This window comes from Lentinus tigrinus, assembly GCF_003813185.1.
Source record: "Lentinus tigrinus ALCF2SS1-7 unplaced genomic scaffold L226scaffold_31, whole genome shotgun sequence".
Classification (NCBI taxonomy): Eukaryota; Fungi; Basidiomycota; class Agaricomycetes; order Polyporales; family Polyporaceae; genus Lentinus; species Lentinus tigrinus.
The window spans coordinates 11,342-31,562 of record NW_027137940.1 but is presented as its reverse complement, the minus strand read 5'-3'; the positions used below and the strand labels follow the sequence as shown (position 1 = coordinate 31,562).

The 20,221-nt window shown below is 52.7% G+C and overlaps 5 protein-coding genes across 5 annotated transcripts; 1 reads left to right on the top strand and 4 right to left on the bottom strand.

The window, feature by feature from the left end:
* Positions 1–618: 618 nt before the first annotated feature.
* On the bottom strand, positions 619–2,329 carry L226DRAFT_547430 (uncharacterized protein; the record flags this gene model as incomplete). The annotated part of the gene is made up of 10 exons (XM_067682495.1): positions 619–649; positions 706–785; positions 830–844; positions 906–1,026; positions 1,107–1,248; positions 1,270–1,480; positions 1,529–1,538; positions 1,877–1,940; positions 1,997–2,088; positions 2,265–2,329. The coding sequence occupies 10 exons, from the start codon at positions 2,327–2,329 to the stop codon at positions 619–621; spliced, it is 831 nt and encodes a 276-aa protein (XP_067531685.1).
* Positions 2,330–3,489: 1,160 nt separating this feature from the next.
* L226DRAFT_469099 (uncharacterized protein) lies at positions 3,490–5,989 on the bottom strand (the record flags this gene model as incomplete). Its single annotated transcript, XM_067676189.1, has 2 exons — positions 3,490–5,698; positions 5,787–5,989. The coding sequence occupies 2 exons, from the start codon at positions 5,987–5,989 to the stop codon at positions 3,490–3,492; spliced, it is 2,412 nt and encodes an 803-aa protein (XP_067531684.1).
* A 1,122-nt stretch (positions 5,990–7,111) lies between these two features.
* Positions 7,112–9,098, top strand: L226DRAFT_562434 (septin; the record flags this gene model as incomplete). Its single annotated transcript, XM_067683504.1, has 5 exons — positions 7,112–7,171; positions 7,238–7,289; positions 7,687–8,035; positions 8,083–8,656; positions 8,715–9,098. The coding sequence occupies 5 exons, from the start codon at positions 7,112–7,114 to the stop codon at positions 8,835–8,837; spliced, it is 1,158 nt and encodes a 385-aa protein (XP_067531683.1). The 3' UTR covers positions 8,838–9,098.
* A 474-nt stretch (positions 9,099–9,572) lies between these two features.
* L226DRAFT_538243 (uncharacterized protein) lies at positions 9,573–10,549 on the bottom strand. Its single transcript, XM_067681455.1, has 2 exons — positions 10,317–10,549; positions 9,573–10,239 (listed from the first exon to the last, which is right to left on the bottom strand). The coding sequence occupies exons 1-2, from the start codon at positions 10,334–10,336 to the stop codon at positions 9,819–9,821; spliced, it is 441 nt and encodes a 146-aa protein (XP_067531682.1). The 5' UTR covers positions 10,337–10,549; the 3' UTR covers positions 9,573–9,818.
* Positions 10,550–15,810: 5,261 nt separating this feature from the next.
* On the bottom strand, positions 15,811–16,184 carry L226DRAFT_574122 (uncharacterized protein; the record flags this gene model as incomplete). Its single annotated transcript, XM_067684979.1, has 2 exons — positions 15,811–15,894; positions 15,951–16,184. The coding sequence occupies 2 exons, from the start codon at positions 16,182–16,184 to the stop codon at positions 15,811–15,813; spliced, it is 318 nt and encodes a 105-aa protein (XP_067531681.1).
* Positions 16,185–20,221: the final 4,037 nt, after the last annotated feature.

The following is a 20,221-nucleotide window of genomic DNA, read 5'->3' as shown; positions in this document are numbered from 1 at the left end:
AACACCTTGCCATCAATCCCTTCCATTCCATCAATTGCACACTTTAGCCACGTTTAGCCCACTCTTGCAACGGTTTGCAACCATTAGCCCACTCTTGCAACGGTTTGCAACCATTTGCCCTCGCTTGCAACGTAGTCTTTCACCATCCTGCCTGCTCAGCTATTCATCGTTTTCACATCATAAACAAAATGTTGCAGGGAGGGGCAAGCGGTTGCAATCAGGTGCTAAGATGTGCAAACAGTGGCAAAATGGTGCAAAACGGGGCCAAACGGGAATATGTTGAAGAGGAGGTGCTACGCGAGTGACATGGACGAGCGGGTAGCCGAAAGCGGTGCTGTGATGGCAATAGGTGGCAATTGATGGCAATGGGTGGCAAACAGGTGCTACGGGGTGCAGATAGGTGCAGAAGAGGGAAGAAGGTTGCTAACGAGGGCAAAGTGTGGCTACAGGTTGCAAAACCGGTGGCGAAGGAATTTTGTCCTATAAACCCCGTCATAGAGGGGGTAGAGTTCACAGACTCGGAACGGTCGGAGAAGCATACGTGGGAGGAAGCGGAGACAGAGAAAACTCCGGATAGTCAGTCCATCCGCGTGTGAGCGGGTAGTTGGGGAGGATATATCATGCAGCGGCATAGTGCTCGCGCGACTTCCTAAATGAGGGAGGCAAGATGTGCGGGAGAAGAGGGACGCACCGGTACTCAACTACTCACCCTCGGCGGCGAGGCTGAGCTCCTCGATCTCGCCTCGTACGGACGAAAGTGCCTCTGCGGCAGCGGCATAGGACATCTGGTCTCAGCGTCCACACACAGACGCTGACCGCCAGGACGCACCTGAGCCTTCGCGAGCTCGTTCAGGCTGTGAAAGCGCGTAAGTAGATCACATTGAACCACGGACGTGCCAACTCACGTTCTCGAGGACGATCTTCATGAGCGTGATCGCGACCTCGGTCTTCTGCACAAGGTCGTCCTCTGCGTTCTCCACCTCCAGGCGGGCGGCCTCCTGCTTCGTCGGGCTCGCATTCTTAAGCCTGCGCAAGGGGAGAGACATCAACGTCCACGTCCACATCCGGGCACAGAAGACCGTCACGGCCGCGCAGCCAGCACTCACGTCTGCTTTGCCGCATCAAGCTCCAGCCTCTTGACGCGTACGGCTTGACGCGCCTTCATGACGACAGCAATGCTCGTCGAGAGCGTCGTCTGCCACAGGAGGAAGCGATCCCTGACAGCGGCGTCCTGCTTTATACGCGTGTCTGCAATCTTCCCCTACGCACCCGAGTGCGCGTGCAGGCCCTTGCCGAGCTTGTCCTCGTTGCCGGCGGCGGTGGAGAGGACAGCTGCTGCGGCATTCGTCGCCGCGCGCCCGATGGCATGGGTGAGCGTCTTGTGCTGCGGGATGGCGGCTTCGACGGGTGCGGGGAGGTTCGTGCCCTTGAGGTCGGCGGCAGCGAAGTTGGTGATGCCGTGCCCGATGGTCGTGCCAATCTCAGTGAACGATTATTGGAGATGCGTGGGGTAGTCATAGGTTTCGACCTTCGTGACCCTGCGTGCGTCCGTGAGTCATACGTTCGAGAGCGATAGAGGATACCGTTCGGAGTGTACGTTGAGCCAGCCTCAATCGACAACGTGAAGAGCTCTGCATGATGACTGCCAACCGTCTAGGCAGATGGCGCAAAGCGGGTGGGAGCAGAGAGTGACAGGTTTAGGTTCAGGCTTCTACCCTCACAACCTCGCAGCCCATAGTCGATGGGGTGCTTGCTCTCCGCATCATATGCTAGCTGGAAGTCCCGCTTATTGTCCACACAATAAGCGCGACTCCCCGTCCGAGTGCCTCTGGCTCTTCTTACAATCTCCGAACGGCACAGAAGAGTATGAACGTACTTGAGTAGCGCGAGGTGGACTGCGCGGAGACTGTCGACGCGAGCCTCGAGATCGTTCAAGGTTACTCTGCATGTCCCCTTCATCTCCCCTCGCCTTCTCCTCGAGATGAGCGGGACATACCCTGCGGCAGCTCAATTATCTCATCCGGCGCAATCTGGCCAAGACGCTCCCGCGTGGTAGGAAGAAAGAAGATATTCCGGGACTCTGTGCCGCTGCCCGAGGCTGGCGGAGGCTGTCGCCGGGAAGGTCGCCTGGCCGAGGACGAGTGGCATGCCCGTGGTGTTCGCGTTGGGGAGGGTTGTGTTTCACGCCGCGAGGGTCAAGTTGTTGGCAGTGTCGAAGGCTCCGCCACCGAGGAGGTTGCAGGAAGGAGCAAGGTCGCGCTTACGCAGCGGGAAGGGCGACAGTAGCAGAAGCAGCGAACGCGAGAGTGAGGAGGTTGAGGGCAAACATGGCGGCGAGGAGAGCAAGAGGCGAAGGAAGGACGTGGACAAACGAAAGAGAAGTACGCTGCACACGCTCAGGGCCCTTCCCCGCCCGCCGCCCGGGCATTCCGTTTGCATAGGACTCGGTTACTTATGCAGAAAACCCCATTAAACCCTCTATCGGACGCACTCTGAGTTTCGTGAGCCATGATTGAGAACCTCACAAGGTGCTCTATGACGATAGTTCACAGTCCGGATCCTTACTATTACTACCCCCTTTCCCAAGAGTCCCTGTCATTACTTGATATAGAGAACCAAACCTTCCTGCATCTGACGCACTCACAAGGCAGTTTGAGGGACGGAACGGGCCCAGAGGCTCCGTGCGACGACGAATGACGGCGGAAGGCCGGGCAGTAGATACCTGAACGTGGAGATGTTAAGTAACCCAATTTCAGTACTCAGTGTTGTTACTCACTGGTCGAGAGGACAGGTGCTGCTCGCCGTCTGCAGGTACCGAGCAGTATGAAAGCATAGCGAGAATGTTTGTGTTGTTCTCCTTGTGCACGTTACTCCATGTAGTTGGCGTTGTGCAAGGCAATCATTCGCTTGACGGACAGGAATATTAATCTGAATGCGCAACATGTCGCTAGATTGTCAGGCGACCTCTGACGCGATGCCGTTGCTCTGCAAGCCACTCTGTGACAACCTTCACGCTCTCGGAGGTGGGAGAGATGTGACCTAGAACGAAGTCAGTGTTGGCTCCCGAACTGACGATTACGATACCGCGTCCTTCGACAGATGTCCTGAGCGCCGCTTGCAAGTCCATCCCGTTCGATGCTGGGAGCGCAAGCAGCAGCGGAACCATCTCTGTGGACACGGAGAGGTTCGAAGCCGTGGACAGATGGGTCTAGAGTCGGCGTCTGCTTCTCCACAGACGCAGGGAAACGAGGACAGTGGGGATCATGGTGCAGAGAGAGAACGAGGTGTGAGGGAAGCTGACGAAAGGTCGCAGAGAAGAAACCCAAGGAGGGACGAGAACTGCATAGCACATACCACTAGAGTGGAATTAAATCGATTCATTCGACTTCTATGCGTAAGTAGATCCTCAGGCATCGATGCTAACCAAACAATCGCGTCGCGGCTCGCGCGAACACAAGCACAAACGACGAGCACGACTCACCGAGCCACTCAGTCGACATCCCGCTCGAGCTCCGGGCCCTCGCTCTCCACGAGCTCCCCAAGCGTCATCTTCGACCTCCGTGCCTTCCTCTGACTCTCGCCCGCCCACTCCTTCCCATCCGTCCTCCTCCCCCACTCATCCACGCCAAACACCTCGATGCAGTCCTCATACCCGCCCTCCTGCGCGTCCCTCAAGAACCGCTCCTTGACCTCCTCCGCGTACGGGTACCACTCGCCCACGCCAACCTTGACCATCCGCTTCTCCTTCGGGATCGGGTCCGCAAGCCCGTCCCCGTCGATCGCGCGTCCCTTATCCCTCGCGCTAAAGCGGATGCCCACGAAGCCGCCGTGCATCCCGCCGAGACGGCGCGCGATTTCGCGCGTCAGGTGCTGCATCCGGTTCAGCTGCAGGTTGCGCATACGAGAGTTGTACGACGCAAAGTCCTTGCGCTCATCTTCCTCGATGGCCACGTAGTACGGCACGCCGCGCGCCAGCCCCTGCGACAGCCGCTCGAGCGAGTTCGCGAGCGGACGCGTCGCGAGCGTCACCGTCAGCAGCGGTCGCCAGAAGGGCGCGCTCGGGAGAGTGGGGAGGTATGCAGCACGGCGCGGCGGGACCGGGTCTTGCGCGAGCATCGTCTCCGTGGGCTCCAACAGGCCTTTGGCCTTGAGGGCGCGCTGGAGCGGGGTGAGGGGCACTTCCGTGGCGCGAGCGACTGCGCTGCTGTGGAAGCCGCGGCTCTCGCCGGGCTTCTTGTCCAGGACCTCTATCCAGGGCTGCTTGACGGCGTCACCGGACTTGGCGGCAACGGGGTGGAAGTCGGTCTCAGGAGTCGGAGGTTCGAAACCGCTCGGGTGCGCAACGGTGCCATCGTCGAGAACAACCTCGACGGGGATCTTCTCCTGGCGCTCGCGGGTCTGCGCGGCGAGCTCGTCACTGAGGATGCCGGCATTCAGCTCAGCCATCAAACCGCCCTCTTCCTCCTTGCGCTGAGAAATCGAGTCGCGCTGCTTCTTGCGCTCGATGTAAAAGGGAGGGACAACTTCATCGGGATCGGGGTGGGTAGAACGAGAAGGGGTGTCCCAGGCAGAGGTAGAAATCTTGCTGCGGTCCTCGGGGGAGGTTGACGACTTAGTCTGGGTGGTGCTGGCGGGCCGTTCGGCGCTGATGTCGCGCACGCCGCTCACGATGCCGGCATTGCCGTCGGCGACCATTCGCTTGATCCACTCGGCCTCGTGCTCGGGGTCGTGGACGATGGGTTCTGCACCGGCCTCGACAAAGTCGCGCTCGTCCCAGGGCTGCTTGACGGTGCTGAGGAGTGGATTGTCCTCTGTAGGAACCTTGGCGGCGACGGGGTGGAACTCGGTCTCTGCCGTGGGGGGTTCAAAGCCGCTGGGGTGGGCGACGGTGCCGTCAGGAAGACGAAGCTCGACGGGGATCTTCTCCTCGCGGGTACGAGTCTCGGCAGCAAGACCTTCGCTGAGGACACCGGCGTTGAGTTCGGCCATGAGGCCGCCCTCTTCCTCCTTGCGCTGAGAGATTGAGTCGCGCTGCTTCTTGCGTTCGACATAGTAGGTAGGCACGACATTGTCGTCGGCATCCTGGGAGGGACGCGGGGGACGACTCCAAGAGGAAGTGGGAAGGTCGCGACGGCGGCGCTCGAAGGAGTCGCTGTCGTCCTGGCTAGGTGCGCGTGCGAGAGAAGAAGTGTGGAAGGAGCGAAGGCGGGAGGGATCCTTGAGAGTGGAAGGGAGGGAGAGAAGTTCGGTCGGCACGGAGCGGGGGTTGGTGTGCCGTGTCGGCTGCTGTGGGACAAGGGGGTCGTGTGAAGAACCATCGAGTGCCTGACGGCGAATTTCTTCAGGGTTTTCGCCGTCCTCCCACCAGCGGATGCGCTTTACGCGGCGGGGCTTCTGCCAAGGCCAGCGAGCATTGTCCATAGGTTCGATGAAATTGTCAGTGGCGTTGATAGAGTTGGAGAGGTCGACGACGCGAGGGAGGTCGGGTTCGAGACAAACACCGATGTGACGCTGATAGGTATCCTGGCGGCCATGGCCGTACATGGTAGGATAGCGGGCCTCGAGGAGGTAGACGGTGCGGGGATGGTAGGCGTCGTCGAAGGGAGGCTCAGAGGACCTACGCTGCTCGAGGTAGTGACCACCGGGATACCAGCTGGAAGCGCGAAGGTCTTGGGGACGGGTAAAGCCACCCATGTACCTGGATGGTGGATGGGGAGTAAGTAGAGGTCGGGACGCGGACCGGAGAAAGCGGGAGAGGGAGAGATGGGTGGAGCAAGAGAACTGACTTCTTGACCTCTGTAAGAGAGAGAGTGATGTCGTGACGTTCGTCGCGCTCTGCCTTCTTGGAACGGCGCTTTGTGAATTTTGCGACGTCTGGAGGGAGCGGGGGAAGATCGTGGACAGAGGACGAGGTGGACGCGACGGTGCTGTTGCCAGAAGCGGAAACGAGGCGGCGGGGAACAGCGGCGGGGAGCTTTGCACGCGGCATGGCTTACGACGAGGACGACGGCGGCAGCGGCGAGGACGAGAGAGACGAGAGCGGGGAGAGGAAGCAGAGCAAGTGCAGAGCAGGCCTTGGTGCAGAGACAGAGAAGAAGAACAGACGCCGATGATATGCCGAGGGTGTTTGTGCGTGTTTGGCAGCCCCAAATACCTCATGCAGTGCTCGCCAACCCCGCCGGATACGGCAACCGTCGTCAAACGCGCTCTCTTCCCACCCCACTTGCCTCTTTCGCTTCTAACCTCTCGTTTTCCACGGCGAGTGTTAAGAACGAGTAGCACCCCCGTTGATGCCTAAAGCACCCCATAACACTCGAGATAACGGGAGGTGATCCTTGTGACTACACCTGGCGCTGTTCGAGTGGGTAATACGCAGCATTCGCAACATACAGTATACGTACCCCAGTAATCGCTCGTATACCTCTGAGAGTTCGCGTCCGCTCTCCGAGTACGGTCGCTGCAAGTCAGTACATGCTGAGCCCAGCCTTAAGGTGCTATCGCACTCTCTTCCGTCCGGACGCGTCTTCCCTACAGCGAGCGCGACCACTGGGCAACCTGCATTGCCGTCGGACGCGTTTTCACCTCGAACACTCGGCACTCGTGCTCGTAGTCGCTGTTGTGGTCGGACGCCATGCGCAGAGAGAGGTGGCAGGAAAGGGTGCGAAGTCCATCACCTTGAGCGCGCCGTCCCCGTCTGCCTGACTTTTTAAGTACGTTAGTCCCAGCTGAGAAGAACACGAAGCGTGTAATGGACGCACGAAGACGCTCGCTGCCGACGAGCCATTCTGTGGTTTACTCCAACTCGTCTGCGATAATTATTACCTAGAATGTCAGGCAAAAAATACAATCGGTGCACCCAAGTCTGGTCGCATGCAGGTCTCGTCCCCATTTGAGCTGTCGCGGGTACTATTAGGAGGTGGATGGAAGCAGCCTCGCGATCTCAGCCTACGAATGGAAGCGCCCGCTCTCCAGCCGGAGCCAAACAGCGCCAAACAGGGCAGCGTCGCTCTCCTGCATTTTGGTCGCTCTCCTCGTCGCGTCTCGCGTTCCCTTCGCCCTCCCCGACCCCGCCCTCGTCCTCGTCCTCGTCGCCTCCCGACTCCTTCTCGCCATGGCCGCCGCTGCTGCCCCCTTCTCCGACGGTATTGGCATCGCCAACCTCCCCAACCAGGTGAGCACCCGCTCTTCGTCTCCCCAGACGCGCACCAGAGCTCAACACCCCGTGTCCCTTTCGTAGAGGCACAAGATTGTCGCCAAGCGCGGTGCGCACTTTACGATCATGGTCGTCGGTGAGTCTCTCTCTCTCTCCTCTCTCCTAGGCCTCTGTACGTGTCAGTACTGGGAGCACGCACGGCTCGTCTCCATGCCACGAAGCAATCAAGCACCCCTCGCATCCTCGTTATCCCTCCACTACGCGTCTGTCGCCGAGAACGCCTTGGCATGTTCAAGGCAGCAGGACGGCCTCCAATGCTGTCCCCCTGTGTTGCATCTTCTCTTCACCACCAACTCAACCGGCTGTCTTGCCGGCCAGCTGCGCTGTCCACTCGCTACCACCAGCCAGCTGGTCACGACTGCGCTCGTCAACCGAACAGGCTTCCATTCCGCTTCCATACTTCCTCGCGCGAGTCTGCCGCGTATTAGGCCTCGTCCCCTCCCGTCGTGTACGCGATGCTAACCCTCCCCCAGGCGAGTCCGGCCTCGGAAAGACCACCCTCATCAACACCCTCTTCTCCACCGAGCTCTCCCCGTCCAAGAACTACACCAAGCGCCACCAAAAGCAGCTCGACAAGCTCACCGAGGTCGAGATCATCAAGGCTGAGCTCGAGGAGAAGCAGTTCAAGACCAAGCTCACCGTCATTGACACTCCCGGCTTTGGCGATTACGTCAACAACCGCGACTCTTGGGCCCCCATCGTCGACTTCATCGACGACCAGCACGAGGCCTACATGCGCCAGGAGCAGCAGCCTGAGCGCAAGGAGAAGATCGACCTTCGTGTCCACGCATGCCTATACTTCATTCGTCCGACGGGCCACACGTAAGTGTACGCGCTCACTTCGTCGTACTCTGCTCACACCAGTTCAGGCTCAAGCCTCTCGACATTGAGATCATGAAGCGGCTCGGCACGCGCGTCAACCTCATCCCCGTCATCGCCAAGGCCGACACCCTCACCCAGAACGACCTGCACACGTTCAAGCAGCGCATCCGCCAGGTCGTCGAGGCGCAGGGCATCCGCATCTACCAGCCCCCCATCGAGTCGGACGACGAAGTGAGCGCAGAGCACGCCCGCATCCTCTCCGAGGCGATGCCCTTCTCCATCATTGGCTCGACAGAGGACGTGACGACGCCCGACGGCCGCACCGTCAAGGGTCGCGAGTACCTCTGGGGTGTCGCCGAGGTCGAGAACGAGAACCACTGCGACTTCCGCAAGCTCCGCTCGCTGCTCATCCGCACGTACATGCTCGACCTCATCTCGACGACCGAGGACCTCCACTACGAGAACTACCGCCAAGCGCAGATGGAGACCCGCAAGTTTGGCGAGCAGAAGCCCCGCAAGTTCGAGAACCCCAAGTTCAAGGAGGAGGAGGAGGCCCTCCGCAAGCGCTTCACCGAGCAGGTCAAGGCGGAGGAGGCCCGCTTCAGGCAGTGGGAGCAGCACGTGCGTATCCACGTCTTCGTTGTCGATCGTGTGCACGTACTCACGCTACCCCTCGCAGCTCATCGCGGAACGCGACAGGCTCAACAAGGACCTCGAGATGGCCCACAGCGCAATCAAGGCGCTCGAGGCCGAGCTCGACAACCTCCAGGTTGGCTACGGCCGCGGCACCGGCAGGCGGTGAAGAGCGCGTCGTTGTCGTTGTCGTCGCTTTCACCTTCCCCGCATCTTCCCACCTTCGTGCCAAAACCCTCGCCGCTGCACCTGTCTCTCATGTCCCGTCCGTGTTCTTGCTCGTATCCCGTGTTCGCTACGATACCCCTCCGACCGCGCTCCGCTCGTTACATACAGTATCTCCCCTCTGCTTGTTGTGTTCTCTCTATCACTCTCCGCCTTCCGCTGCCCGTGGGCACTGGCTACGCTTTCTCCCCCTCCCCCCCCCCCCGTGCCGACTACACTCCTATCTAGCTAGCTAGCAACGGACAGTGGGGCATGTGTTACGCCTAATGGATATCTGTCGCTCGTTTGGCTTTGGCTTGTGGTGGTGTCTCACTGTGTTCGTGGTTAGTACATAACGGATAATGTTTCTTTCTTGCCTCTGAGCGCCTCTGCTCATGTGTGCGCTGGCGTGCTCCAAGTCTCGACGTCGTACAAGACACTTAGCTCGGACATCGGAGACGCAACAACGCGATGTTCGGTGCGTCTTCTGTGTTATATTGGTACCCTGTCCACAACTCATGCGTGGATAGGGTGAACGACGGGCAAGGGGTACATGTCGACCAAGATCCCACCCGTCTTCGGTCATGCGGTAATTTTCGCGGCAGAGTGCAGCACTCAAAGGCGATGATCGCCCATACGTACGTCTTTTCCTATTTACCCCAAGAAAATACAATGTGACAAAAAACCAAGCGACCAAAGTAGCGTACAGGAATTTGGCCTCCTCGACTAGGACCAGCAGATACCGATGTGCATGGAATGAAACAATCAACACGACAAGGAAAACGAGCAAGTAAGCAAAAGGAGTAGACCAGCAACGCGAAACGTATGCTTTCCTACGCGTGGACCGTCAGCATCGCCCGAGCATCCGCACACACCGAATCCGCGAACGTACCACGACTCGGACTCGTAGCACCAGAACCCCTCTCCGACGGTCAACCGGACCCCATCACCACCTGTTCCACGGCAGCGCACAAGGATACCCTGCGCCATTCCGCGGGCGTGCTGCCGTCGAGTCCGCTGCGATGCGCATCGGGAGCGGCATGCCGCCGCCGCCCTGCTCTTTTGTCGTGCCGGTGTTTGTGGACAGGGGTGGGCGCGTGGTCGCCGCGGTCGCGGTCGCGGCGGACGCTCCTGCTAATGCGAATGCAGCGAGGGTGAGGGTGAGTCTGCTGAAGTGCATGGTGGATTTTGTTGTCCCGGAGGGCGCAGGACGGTGGGTCGTCGTGCCGGTCAGGTGCGCGGTGGGAAGGTGCAAGTGGTGTAGGACGTGCGACAAGGTGGCAGTGACTCGGACGTGTCGAGAAGATGAGGCCCGGTGCGGAGAGGAAAGCGAGTGGATGGAGTGAGGATTGGGGACGGGGGGGAAGGTGCGTCGTCGACTCCGGACTCTGAGACCGCTGCAGTGGTTCAACCCTCCGCCTTAACTTATACCTCTTACCTGCAGAAGCCAGCCACAGATAACATCGTGCTCTCCATCTGAGAAGCGTGAGCGGAAGGACGTGTATGGGCATCGGGCAGCGCCCAGGGCAGTAAGTAGCGGAAGTGATCGGGCGGCGATGGCGTTACACGCGCGACTCGACCACACATCCCCCTCTGTTCCCAGCTGCTGGCCAATGAAAGCTGTGACCTTCGTAGGACCCCGAACGGGTCCCAGGACACGCCAAGGCATAGGGCGGCGACGCATCGAGCTTCGAGCGGAAGACCCAGGGGCCGCCGGGCTCTCATCAGCAAACCGGGGCGCCATCAGGGAGACCGTTGGTCGCTACATAGCGCTATGTATGTGTGCTACATAGCGGCTGGAGCCCTGTAGCGACTCCCCCTCTCCATAGCGGCCACCAAAGTCTCCATAGCGCTCTGTAGCGCTCTGTTGACCCACATAATATGCATAAAAGGATAGATCTATTGTTGAATGAAACAATTTACGCGCACGTCACACTCATATCATGAGAAGATAACAACGAATGAATTCAGTAACAAACAGATACTGGTATGATACATGCATACAGATGTGGGACAATACATGTATGCATACAGAAGTGAGCAGGCAGGTGAGCATGCACATGGGCAGATGGGTGAGCTGGTGGATGAGCATTGAGCATGCAGGCGGTTGAGCCTGTTGATGTACAAACTGACTGACAAGCTGGCCAGCAGGGGCAAGCGCAAGGGGGAGGGGGCAGACAAGTGCGCAGGTGGACAGATGAAGGAGCTAGCACATGGACAGACAGGTGAGTGGGCAAGTGAGTGAGTGCGAGTGCAGGAGGGCAGACAAGCATGCGAGCGGGCAGAGTGATGGGTGAGGTGGACGGGCAGGTGGACGAGCATAAGAATGAGAGGGCAGAAAGATGAGCAGGCAGAAGGACAAGTGAAAAGGTGGGCTTATGGGTGGGCAAGTATCTGTGTGTGCAGGAGCAGATGGGCAGGCATGTGGTGAGCGGGTGGGTGAGCGGGTAAGTGAGCATATGGTCAGGTGTGCCAGTGAGCATGCGGGCAGGTGAGTGAGTACATGGGTGAGCTAGGGGAGAGTTGTGAGGCAAGTGAGTGGGTGAGCAGATGGAAGGACAAGTGGACAGACAAGCAGGTAGCAGGACAAGTGGGAGGGTGGACTTACGGATGAGTGAATATCTGCAGGTGCAGGGCAGGTGGGCGGGTGGGTGGTGACTGGACAGGTGAGTGTACAGACAGGTGTGCTGGTAAGCAAGCAGAAGATTGTGTGGTGAGTGAGCAGGTGAGCAGACAGGTGTGTGGGTGAGCAGGTGGGGTGAGCAGGTGAGCAAGTGGGTGAGCAGGTGAATGTGCATGCAAGCAAGTGAATGTGTGGGCAGATGTACTCATAACACAGACCAGACACCCAGAGACCAGACAGTAGGTGGAAATATAAGAAGAGGTGGGCTGCCAGAACTGTCAAGAAAGTGGGTGGATGGAGGAGTGAGAGAGCAAAAAAAAGACAAGTCGCCATAGTGATGAGAAATCAGCCAGCGCCTTTGGGCCTGACAATCTCTGACTGTTTTCAGAGGTGCAGAGCTTACCATTTTGGGTGTTCTGGCATCAAAACCAGAGTCTCTGCTTCAATTTTCTGAGGCAAACTCCTTGTTGCTGGGTCTGACACTTTATCAGGTAATAGTTCACGGACTTGAGAATTGAAAGCATGAAAGAGGTTGATATAATTTTTGAGGCCCACTACATAGTGCTACAGTGCACTACAATGCACTCCAGCCTGTTATGCAATTTAGCAGGCTGCTACAAAAATTAGACACCAAAAAGTGTCTCCCTGAATATAAGCATAGACTAGATGTCACCTGTGCTCTGCACAGGAGGTTGAATGAGGAACTGTGTGATGTTAAACATATTGCATGTAAACACTGGTAATGTGAGGAATGGACACCATAGCTGGTGAGCGGGACCAAGAATGAAACAAGGATGAACTGCAACATGGTCAGCTCTAGCAACCAGTCAACTGCAGAGAACCAAGAAGAGACAATAAATAGCTCAGGTAAATAGAGTAATTTATCTCTTCGGGGATCCATATTAGTGACTAAGCAAAAATATAAGTAAGGGATATTCAGACAGTTTAGTAACATTAAGAAGGACAGGCTTGAGCACCAGTGACAATAAAATCTGTAAATGTTGACCTTCCCTGGCCTGATATTATCTTGATAGAAATTTGATGCTTCACATGTAACAGCTCAGGGTCCAAGATGAACTGACACATAACTTATGTGGAGTACTAAAGTACTTGAAAGTGGAAGCTTTGAAGGCCAGCCCTTCTGAGGGTGTGTACACATATTTGAGTCATATTTGTTCACTGTTTGATGGTGGTGATGGCTGAGTGAATCTAGATATGCAAGAATCCCCTCCTGTACAACAATGAAGGAACCCACATAGAGACTTATAATCTCAGTTGTCTCTATAGGTCTAACAGTTAGCACTGGTAAGACAACAAACAGGTGAGATGAAAGGGGCACACTGCAGGAGGACAAAATGATGCACTCTGAGCCTATATTATATATAGATAGAGCAATACAATTATTACATTTATCTGTAAGATTATTTTTGTGGTGTGTAACTATTATAGAAAACTAATGAATATTCCCAGAAGCTGTGTTATATGGGGCCATATATTACTAATTGATAGCCCCATCTGAGCAGGACATCAATATGCATGAATAAGATGTTCATGTAGTGTATGGCAAGACCAATATGGTGATGTATGAAGGGTAGCACCTGTCCATATAGACTATAGTAAGAGGTCCAAAGCAAAGTCATTGAACCAGAGGGTGGTCCTTCTTCCAGTCTTCCAGTCAACTTGATGCAGAGCCACTTGACATACTCCACTGGCACCCCTTGCATGTACAGGGTATGATACAGCTGCTCCAGACTCTATCCACATACCATGTTGTAAAGGACTTGAACTGCATATATATATTAGCACTCATGATAAGATAGACACTGGATTTATAGATTAGATCACCACTGCACTGGCAGTGGCTGATCAACTGTATAGTTCATTATAGTGTACTGTTCATGGTGGTAAGAAAATTGGTATCTTCTCACTGCCTAACTGCCTGTATGGGTACATGTTGCTGCTCACTTACCTAAACTATAGGTCTTTGATGAGTCATGACTCACAAGACTGGTGTGAGCAAGACTAGGGACTGTCATAAGTCACCTGCAGGTGATTTAGATACCAGGCTTGTAGCACTTTTCAAGAGCTTCCCAATAACACTAAGATTATTAAAAATAGATAAAAAGTAGGGGAAATATGAGCAGAACAATCTGGCAAAGTTTTAAGGGTCAACAATAAAAACTGCTAGTTGCACGCAAGTTCTAAGGCTGAGCACGGCTCGATCTGCAGGTGACTGGAGCTGAACCTGCAGCTCATGGCAGATCAAGAGCTCTGATCTGGAGCTGTGCAAATCTGAGCTGCCAATTGATCTGGATCTGCAGATCCAGGTCACTACAGCTTCAGATCCAGCTCATTGTCTTTGATCCACAAGCAATGTATGTATTAAACATATATATCAAGGCATTTTATCACTATTCAATGAAGTTTTCATTCAACTTCACAGATCATCTGCAGCTCATTGGTATATTGAACCTTTGATCTGGATCTGCAGTGACCTGGATCTGCACTGATCTGTGATCTGCGAATCCAGATCATTGCAGCTCCAGCTCATGATACCTGCGGATATACCCTGCAAGTGACCTGGAGCTGCGCTCAGCCTTGCCAAGTTCATGCCTTACTTGGACTTCCACTTGAACTCCGCTTGGTTCTGGACTTCTGCCCTGTCATCCACTCACATCATGATATTTGTATCCATTACTTATACTTAATAAGTTTGATTAATTGTATCCACCTCATCATATCTGCATTCTGTCTCCTGTCTCTACCCCTATCAGACTCTGACCAGACATTCAGATATCATATATAAGCCCTACCTTACAGTCATATAGTTCTTCAGTTCTGATATCTCGTTTACTCATCTATCAAATACTCAGCTACTCAGAACTCAATCTATCTGACTTACTCTAAAACCTCTGTCTGAACCCCATCTGGCCTTCCATCAGACCTTCAACCTCCAACCTCTGACTTCTGTTCTCATCTCTGTTCTTATCTCTCTGCTTGACTCTCTTATTCATAGCTTGCTCCAGTATAAACTGCAGGGCCTTGTCAGACTTCTGCAAATTGAAGACATCAATGTGCCTTCAGGTATTGGTCAATAAAGTCTTTGCTTACTGTGCACTATTGAACTTTGGACTTTGGACTTCAGTTTTGAACTTTCTTTCAGAGTTCAACTTGTGCACATGGTCCTAACAGTCCATGTGTGTATAGATGGTGAGCTAGCAGCAGCAGTTTTGGGTGATAGGAAAATATCTCAGCATTCTCTTCATTGACATGTCACATTCTAAACAGTTGTGCATCACTATTTTTGTCTTTAAGAGTGCCTCACTGCCAGAGTCAGCCTCAGAGATTGCTTTAGACATCTCAATGTTGGTGTCCATGATGATCAGCTTAGACTGAACCTTCTTTTGTGCACAATATAGCATGACACTTTACAGCAGCTTTCTTTATCAATATGACATGTAGGGACCATCACAAGTTATCTGCAGATACACCTGTATCCGTTACCCACATGTATGCAAACCTCAGCCACTAAACCCGCAACCATACAGGTACGTTCCCATGGATCACTCATATTTGTGGGTTTCTTATGTTGGAATCAAGCTAAGGCACATGAGCAAGCAACGGCAATGTGAAGCAGGATAAGACAACAACACTTAGATTCGACTAGCTACTGTGTACCATAGATACTCGCTGAAACTTAAGGTTTTGGCTATGTCCGAGCTATGCAGTACCACAAGATGCTCAGCGGACTGTACAGGTGCATGGCTTACTTATGACATCTTACCCACAGGTAACAGGTACCTACAGATTGACTAGAACAGATGAGTATTCACAGGTACCTGCAGGGTACCCATGAATAAGCTGTGGTTACTATAGGGAGATTGAGATCAATGACAACAAACTATCACACAAAGGTGACATGTTCATATGGTTCATACATGAAATCAGATAGTCAACCAGCAAACAACATACATGACCAAGGTATCGAGAGAGTAAAACAATCAGAAATCTCCACCACACTGCCACAACCAACTTTTCAACCTTACACACCATGATGCTCCTTGGGAGCTGCATGGCACCTGCCCCTGAATACAAGGACATCCTAACTTGATGAGTCTGGAACTCACACACATGAATCACACCTGCCTGGCCCAGTCCTCGGTGATCTGCTTCCACACCACATCCCACACCTTCTTGTCTCACCAGCCCATTATCAATACATTGTGCAGCACATCCTCAAGGCAAACTGTATGCAGGTCCATCTCATTCTGTTCCACTCCATTGCTTCTGGGAGTTTTATGACTTTGTGCTCAAGTCACTCTGCATTCCCAAGCACAATGCACACCTTTGGGAACTCCAAGGATAGGCTCAGTCTGCAGGGAGATGTGATAGTCGGGAACTGGAGCGATGTCAGGCTCGCACTGCCTTGCAGGTCCCCTTGGGGGGTCCAAGCACAAGTGGGGTGTCATTGCCATTGCTGTGACCATTGCCAAGAGTTGTAGAAGGAACTGGCATCGCAGGGGAGGAGGCCATCATGCAGAGGTACTGATGATGCTCCTTGTTAAGCTGTGCGATGGTGAGGTCAGAAACACTTGCAGTGAACATGTCTTCATAGATGGCAGACAGGATGTGCATGGATGCAGGGCTGATGTAAGGACTGTGCAAGGAAGGTACATTGAAGAAGAGCATGAGGTTTCAGGGTATTGACAAGGTGAGTGATCTTACCACACAGACATGGGATGTGTGAGGGACAGTGCTTCCGGGAATGCATGCACTAAAAGGTTGTTGGAGCATACGAGCCCGCACACTGCCCAAGCGCTCTACAAAATTGGACTTATATCTTTCTTAGTTTCACTTGTATCTTCATTGTTCTTTCACGTACTCATACCAACACTGTTGGACTGTCATATAATAGCCTTTGACATACAGTTTTCCCCTTCATTGTCCCCGATATTCCATCCCCGAGCCCTCTGATAGTATTTACATCCCAATATGGTAATCTAAGCGCTCTTTGGACGTTATGTCCATTGATGCCATCTCACTGCACATTTTTCCATCCCTCATATACTCAGACTTGTTCGCTTTTATGCCCTCAGTCTTGTTTCTCACTGAGCACGTCGACTGAGGATATTTTCATGCATTATTTTGCTCACTTTTATTCAGTAGCTTACTCATGTATTCTTGCAGCCTGCTGAGTCTTTCTACAGGTACAGAATACATAAATAGTCTTGTCTCTCACCAAGCACGTCGACATCACCACGATTGACTAGTTGCTACCATAGAGATGGTGGTTGGTAATGAGAAGGTCATTAGCAGTGGCAAGACTCACATGGATCACATGAAGGGGAGAGAAGAAGTAAGCCGTCTGGCAGCAGTACACCCTTTGTCTTGGATCCAGCAGGCAAGAGCAAGCACAAGATTGCAACCAGCACTGTTGCCAATGGAGACTATGTTGCATTTCAGATTGGCTGAAGCTTCGGCAACATGGGCATGCACCTCTGCATTGTTTTCTGTTCTTGGTCCAATTTTGACAGCTCTGGTTGCTCACGCTGAGATCTAGCAACCTAGAACTTGTTGTTGTCCTTGTCATGCCATGCACTTGCCATCTGGTTGAATGCAGGGCTTCTTTGGAGTGCTACTGGTGACAATTGACAATGTGCACATATACAGCACTGAGCAGCAGCATTTTGGACAGCCATGAGGAAGGGTGCATGTTGGAGGAGGCGATACTCTGCCATGTGTATATCAATGAATGCCTTGTCCTGCAGGAACCTGAGTCTCAGTTCGTTCAAGGATGACTGAGGGCATACCTTCATCAGACTTGGAGCAGAAATCTGGACTGCGTCGAACCATTCTTGTCATCAATGCAAGTGGGAATAGCTACAGGGCCTGTGTGATCCTGTGCCAGCTCCTGGGTCAGGGATTTGGAAGGAACGTGGGTACTCACTTTTAGGCCACTCCTTTGGCCACACAAAACATCCCATGCACTTGAACAGAATCTGAGGGTTGGCGATGATGCCTGTCTGTAGGGCACCAGGTCAATCCATTTGAAGTGCGTGTGCTTGAGCATCTTGTTGTTGCATTCTTCATCTGGACCACATGTGCCCCAGGTCATGCCAGCAAGCTCCCTAATCTTGTATACATGGCACATGAAGCTAACAGATATACAGCAGTTGATGGTCCACGACAGCCTTGAATAATAGGGCCATGGTTGGAGGTACCCATGGGTTTACCTGCCTGGTTGCCAGACCCTAACTTGCATCTGTGATATACCCATGTGAAATGGATACCTGTTCCCACAGATGTGTAATGCACAGGTAATGCCATGGGTGGCTCCATGAATACCCACAGGTATGTGGCACTTGTGACAGTTCCTAATGACGTGTGAACATTGAAAGTAAAAGCCTGAAAGATGGGTAGCAGAAAGATGTGGTTACAAATATGATCATAAACTCAAAGGACACTAATGCTATAATAAATGAAATTCTACAGAAGCCCAAAGAAGGGAAAAATGTCATACAATTTTTTGCTCTGCCAATGCCAACTGCCTGAAAATTTGCCTCATCCAAATGGGTGCTTGACACTTGTGAACATAGTATATAACCCTGACAGGTTGGCACTACAGGTACAGGTTCTCAGACAGGTTTTCAATGTCCTATAGAGTATGGGTACAGGTACCTGTGCAGGTCATCTGTCCCTTGCTGCTGCCTAGTACTTACTTCTGCTCATCTCATACCTCCTTGGTGCCCCTCAGAAGGCTCAAATCTATACCAAGATTGACCTCTAATATGCCTACTGCCTAGTCTGCATTATTTTAGAGACAAATGGAAGACTGCCTTCTGTACTTGCTATGACTCATTCAAGTGGTGCATCATGCCCTTCAGACTTTTGAATGCTCCAGTGGCATTTCAGCAGTTTGTCAATAAAGTCTTTATGGACTTGCTAGATATATGCATCATGGTGTACTGTCACGACTGTGCCAGTAACCTCAGGCTCTGGACTTCAAACTTACCAGCAACCTCTAGCATGTTGTTGCTATAGAACCTTCTATGACTTTCTTTTTTTGGCCCCAGACTTCTCCATCCAGACCTCTCCACTTGGACCCTTTATGTCTATTCTTACTTATATTTTTACTTTCTTTATATTGGTCAAATTCTAGTAGTACTCCAAAGCTTGGGACTATCAATATAAAAGTCCTGGCACAGAAGGCACATAACCTCTTATTCTTACTTATTGGACCCTCCACTCTCTGGCTGGGCCTCCAGCTATCTGGCCCTCAGACCTCAACTTTGCACTTAGATGTGAAGTCCTCAATCATCTCCTTCCTTAGAGTATGTACTGACTCTAAGTCCAAACTCAGACTCTACTTTAGACTCTAGATCTGGTTATTGAAATAGAGGACCATGTCCTATGTTCTCACTACATTGTGTTACTTATCTGGTTACCAGATGGACTTTGCTATTACTCTGGTTATCTCTATGATAATATGGCACAGTCCTAACATATATCTGGATAGCATTCTCATCTATTTAGACAATTCTGGTAATCATCAGAAGCATGCTAAAGAATGCCTATGACAACTCTAAAAGCACAAACCCTATTCTCACACAGACCAGTGTGAAATTTATGCAGACTTTGTTAAGTACCTCAGCTACATTATGTTCTTTAATGGACTAACCATGTCTGACTTCAAGGTCAAAATGATTCTTGAGTATTCTGAACCTTAAAAAGTCTGAGACATCCAGTCCTTTCTCAGATTTGCCAATATTTATCAGTGATTCATCCCCTCCTACTCCTTCTGCTCAATTGTCTTACACAAAAAACATCCCTTGGAACTTCTCCCAAAGCTGTGATAAAGCCTCAGCACTCTTAGAAAGGTGTTCACCAGGTGGACTGCCCAATGTTTAGATTTTTCAAATTGTTCAGTACCTCATTGCCAGTACCCAGGTTGTCTGGTATCTAATTTCACATGTTAGAAGTTTGTGTTAGGACTGTGCCACATTACTTATGTAGATAGTATTAACAAGTCTGGTAAATAGATAAGTAACACAACTAGTGAGGACTTTGGTGAGGCTATTAGCAATGCCCTGAGATAACATCATTGTCCTCTATTTTGAGAACCAGATCTGGAGACTGGAGTAGAGTCCAGGTTCAGACTGAGAGCTGGTACAAGCTTTAAGGGAGAAGACAACTAAGGGACTTCATGTCTCAGTGCGAAGTCAAGGTCCAAGGGCAGATGACTGGAGGTCCGGCTGGAGAGCAGATGGTCTGAAGAGTAAGGATAAGGAACATTGAATTAATGAGATATCAAACTGGAGTTACATGCCTACTGTGCCAGGACTTTTATACTCAAAGCCCCAGGCTTCAGAATACTAACAGGAATGGATGACCAATGTGAGGTAAGTAAGAACCTAAGTAAGAAAAGACATAAAGGGTCCAAGCAGAGGGGTCCAGATGGAAGAGTCCAAAGCCAAGAGAAGAAACTCACAGAAGGTTCTATAATGTGAACCTGCTAGAGATTACTAGTAAGTTCAGAGTCTGTCACATCCCGTGCCCAAGTCCGCCCTGCCGCCCCTCCGACACAACCCCGACCCGACTACCCCTGAACTCCGCCCCTTTCCCGGCTAACACGTCACCACCCCTACTCCTTTCCCTCCTGCCTTATCCGGACTTCCGTCCGGACTCCGATTACCTCCGACCCCCGCTCTGTCATCCGATCGTATTAT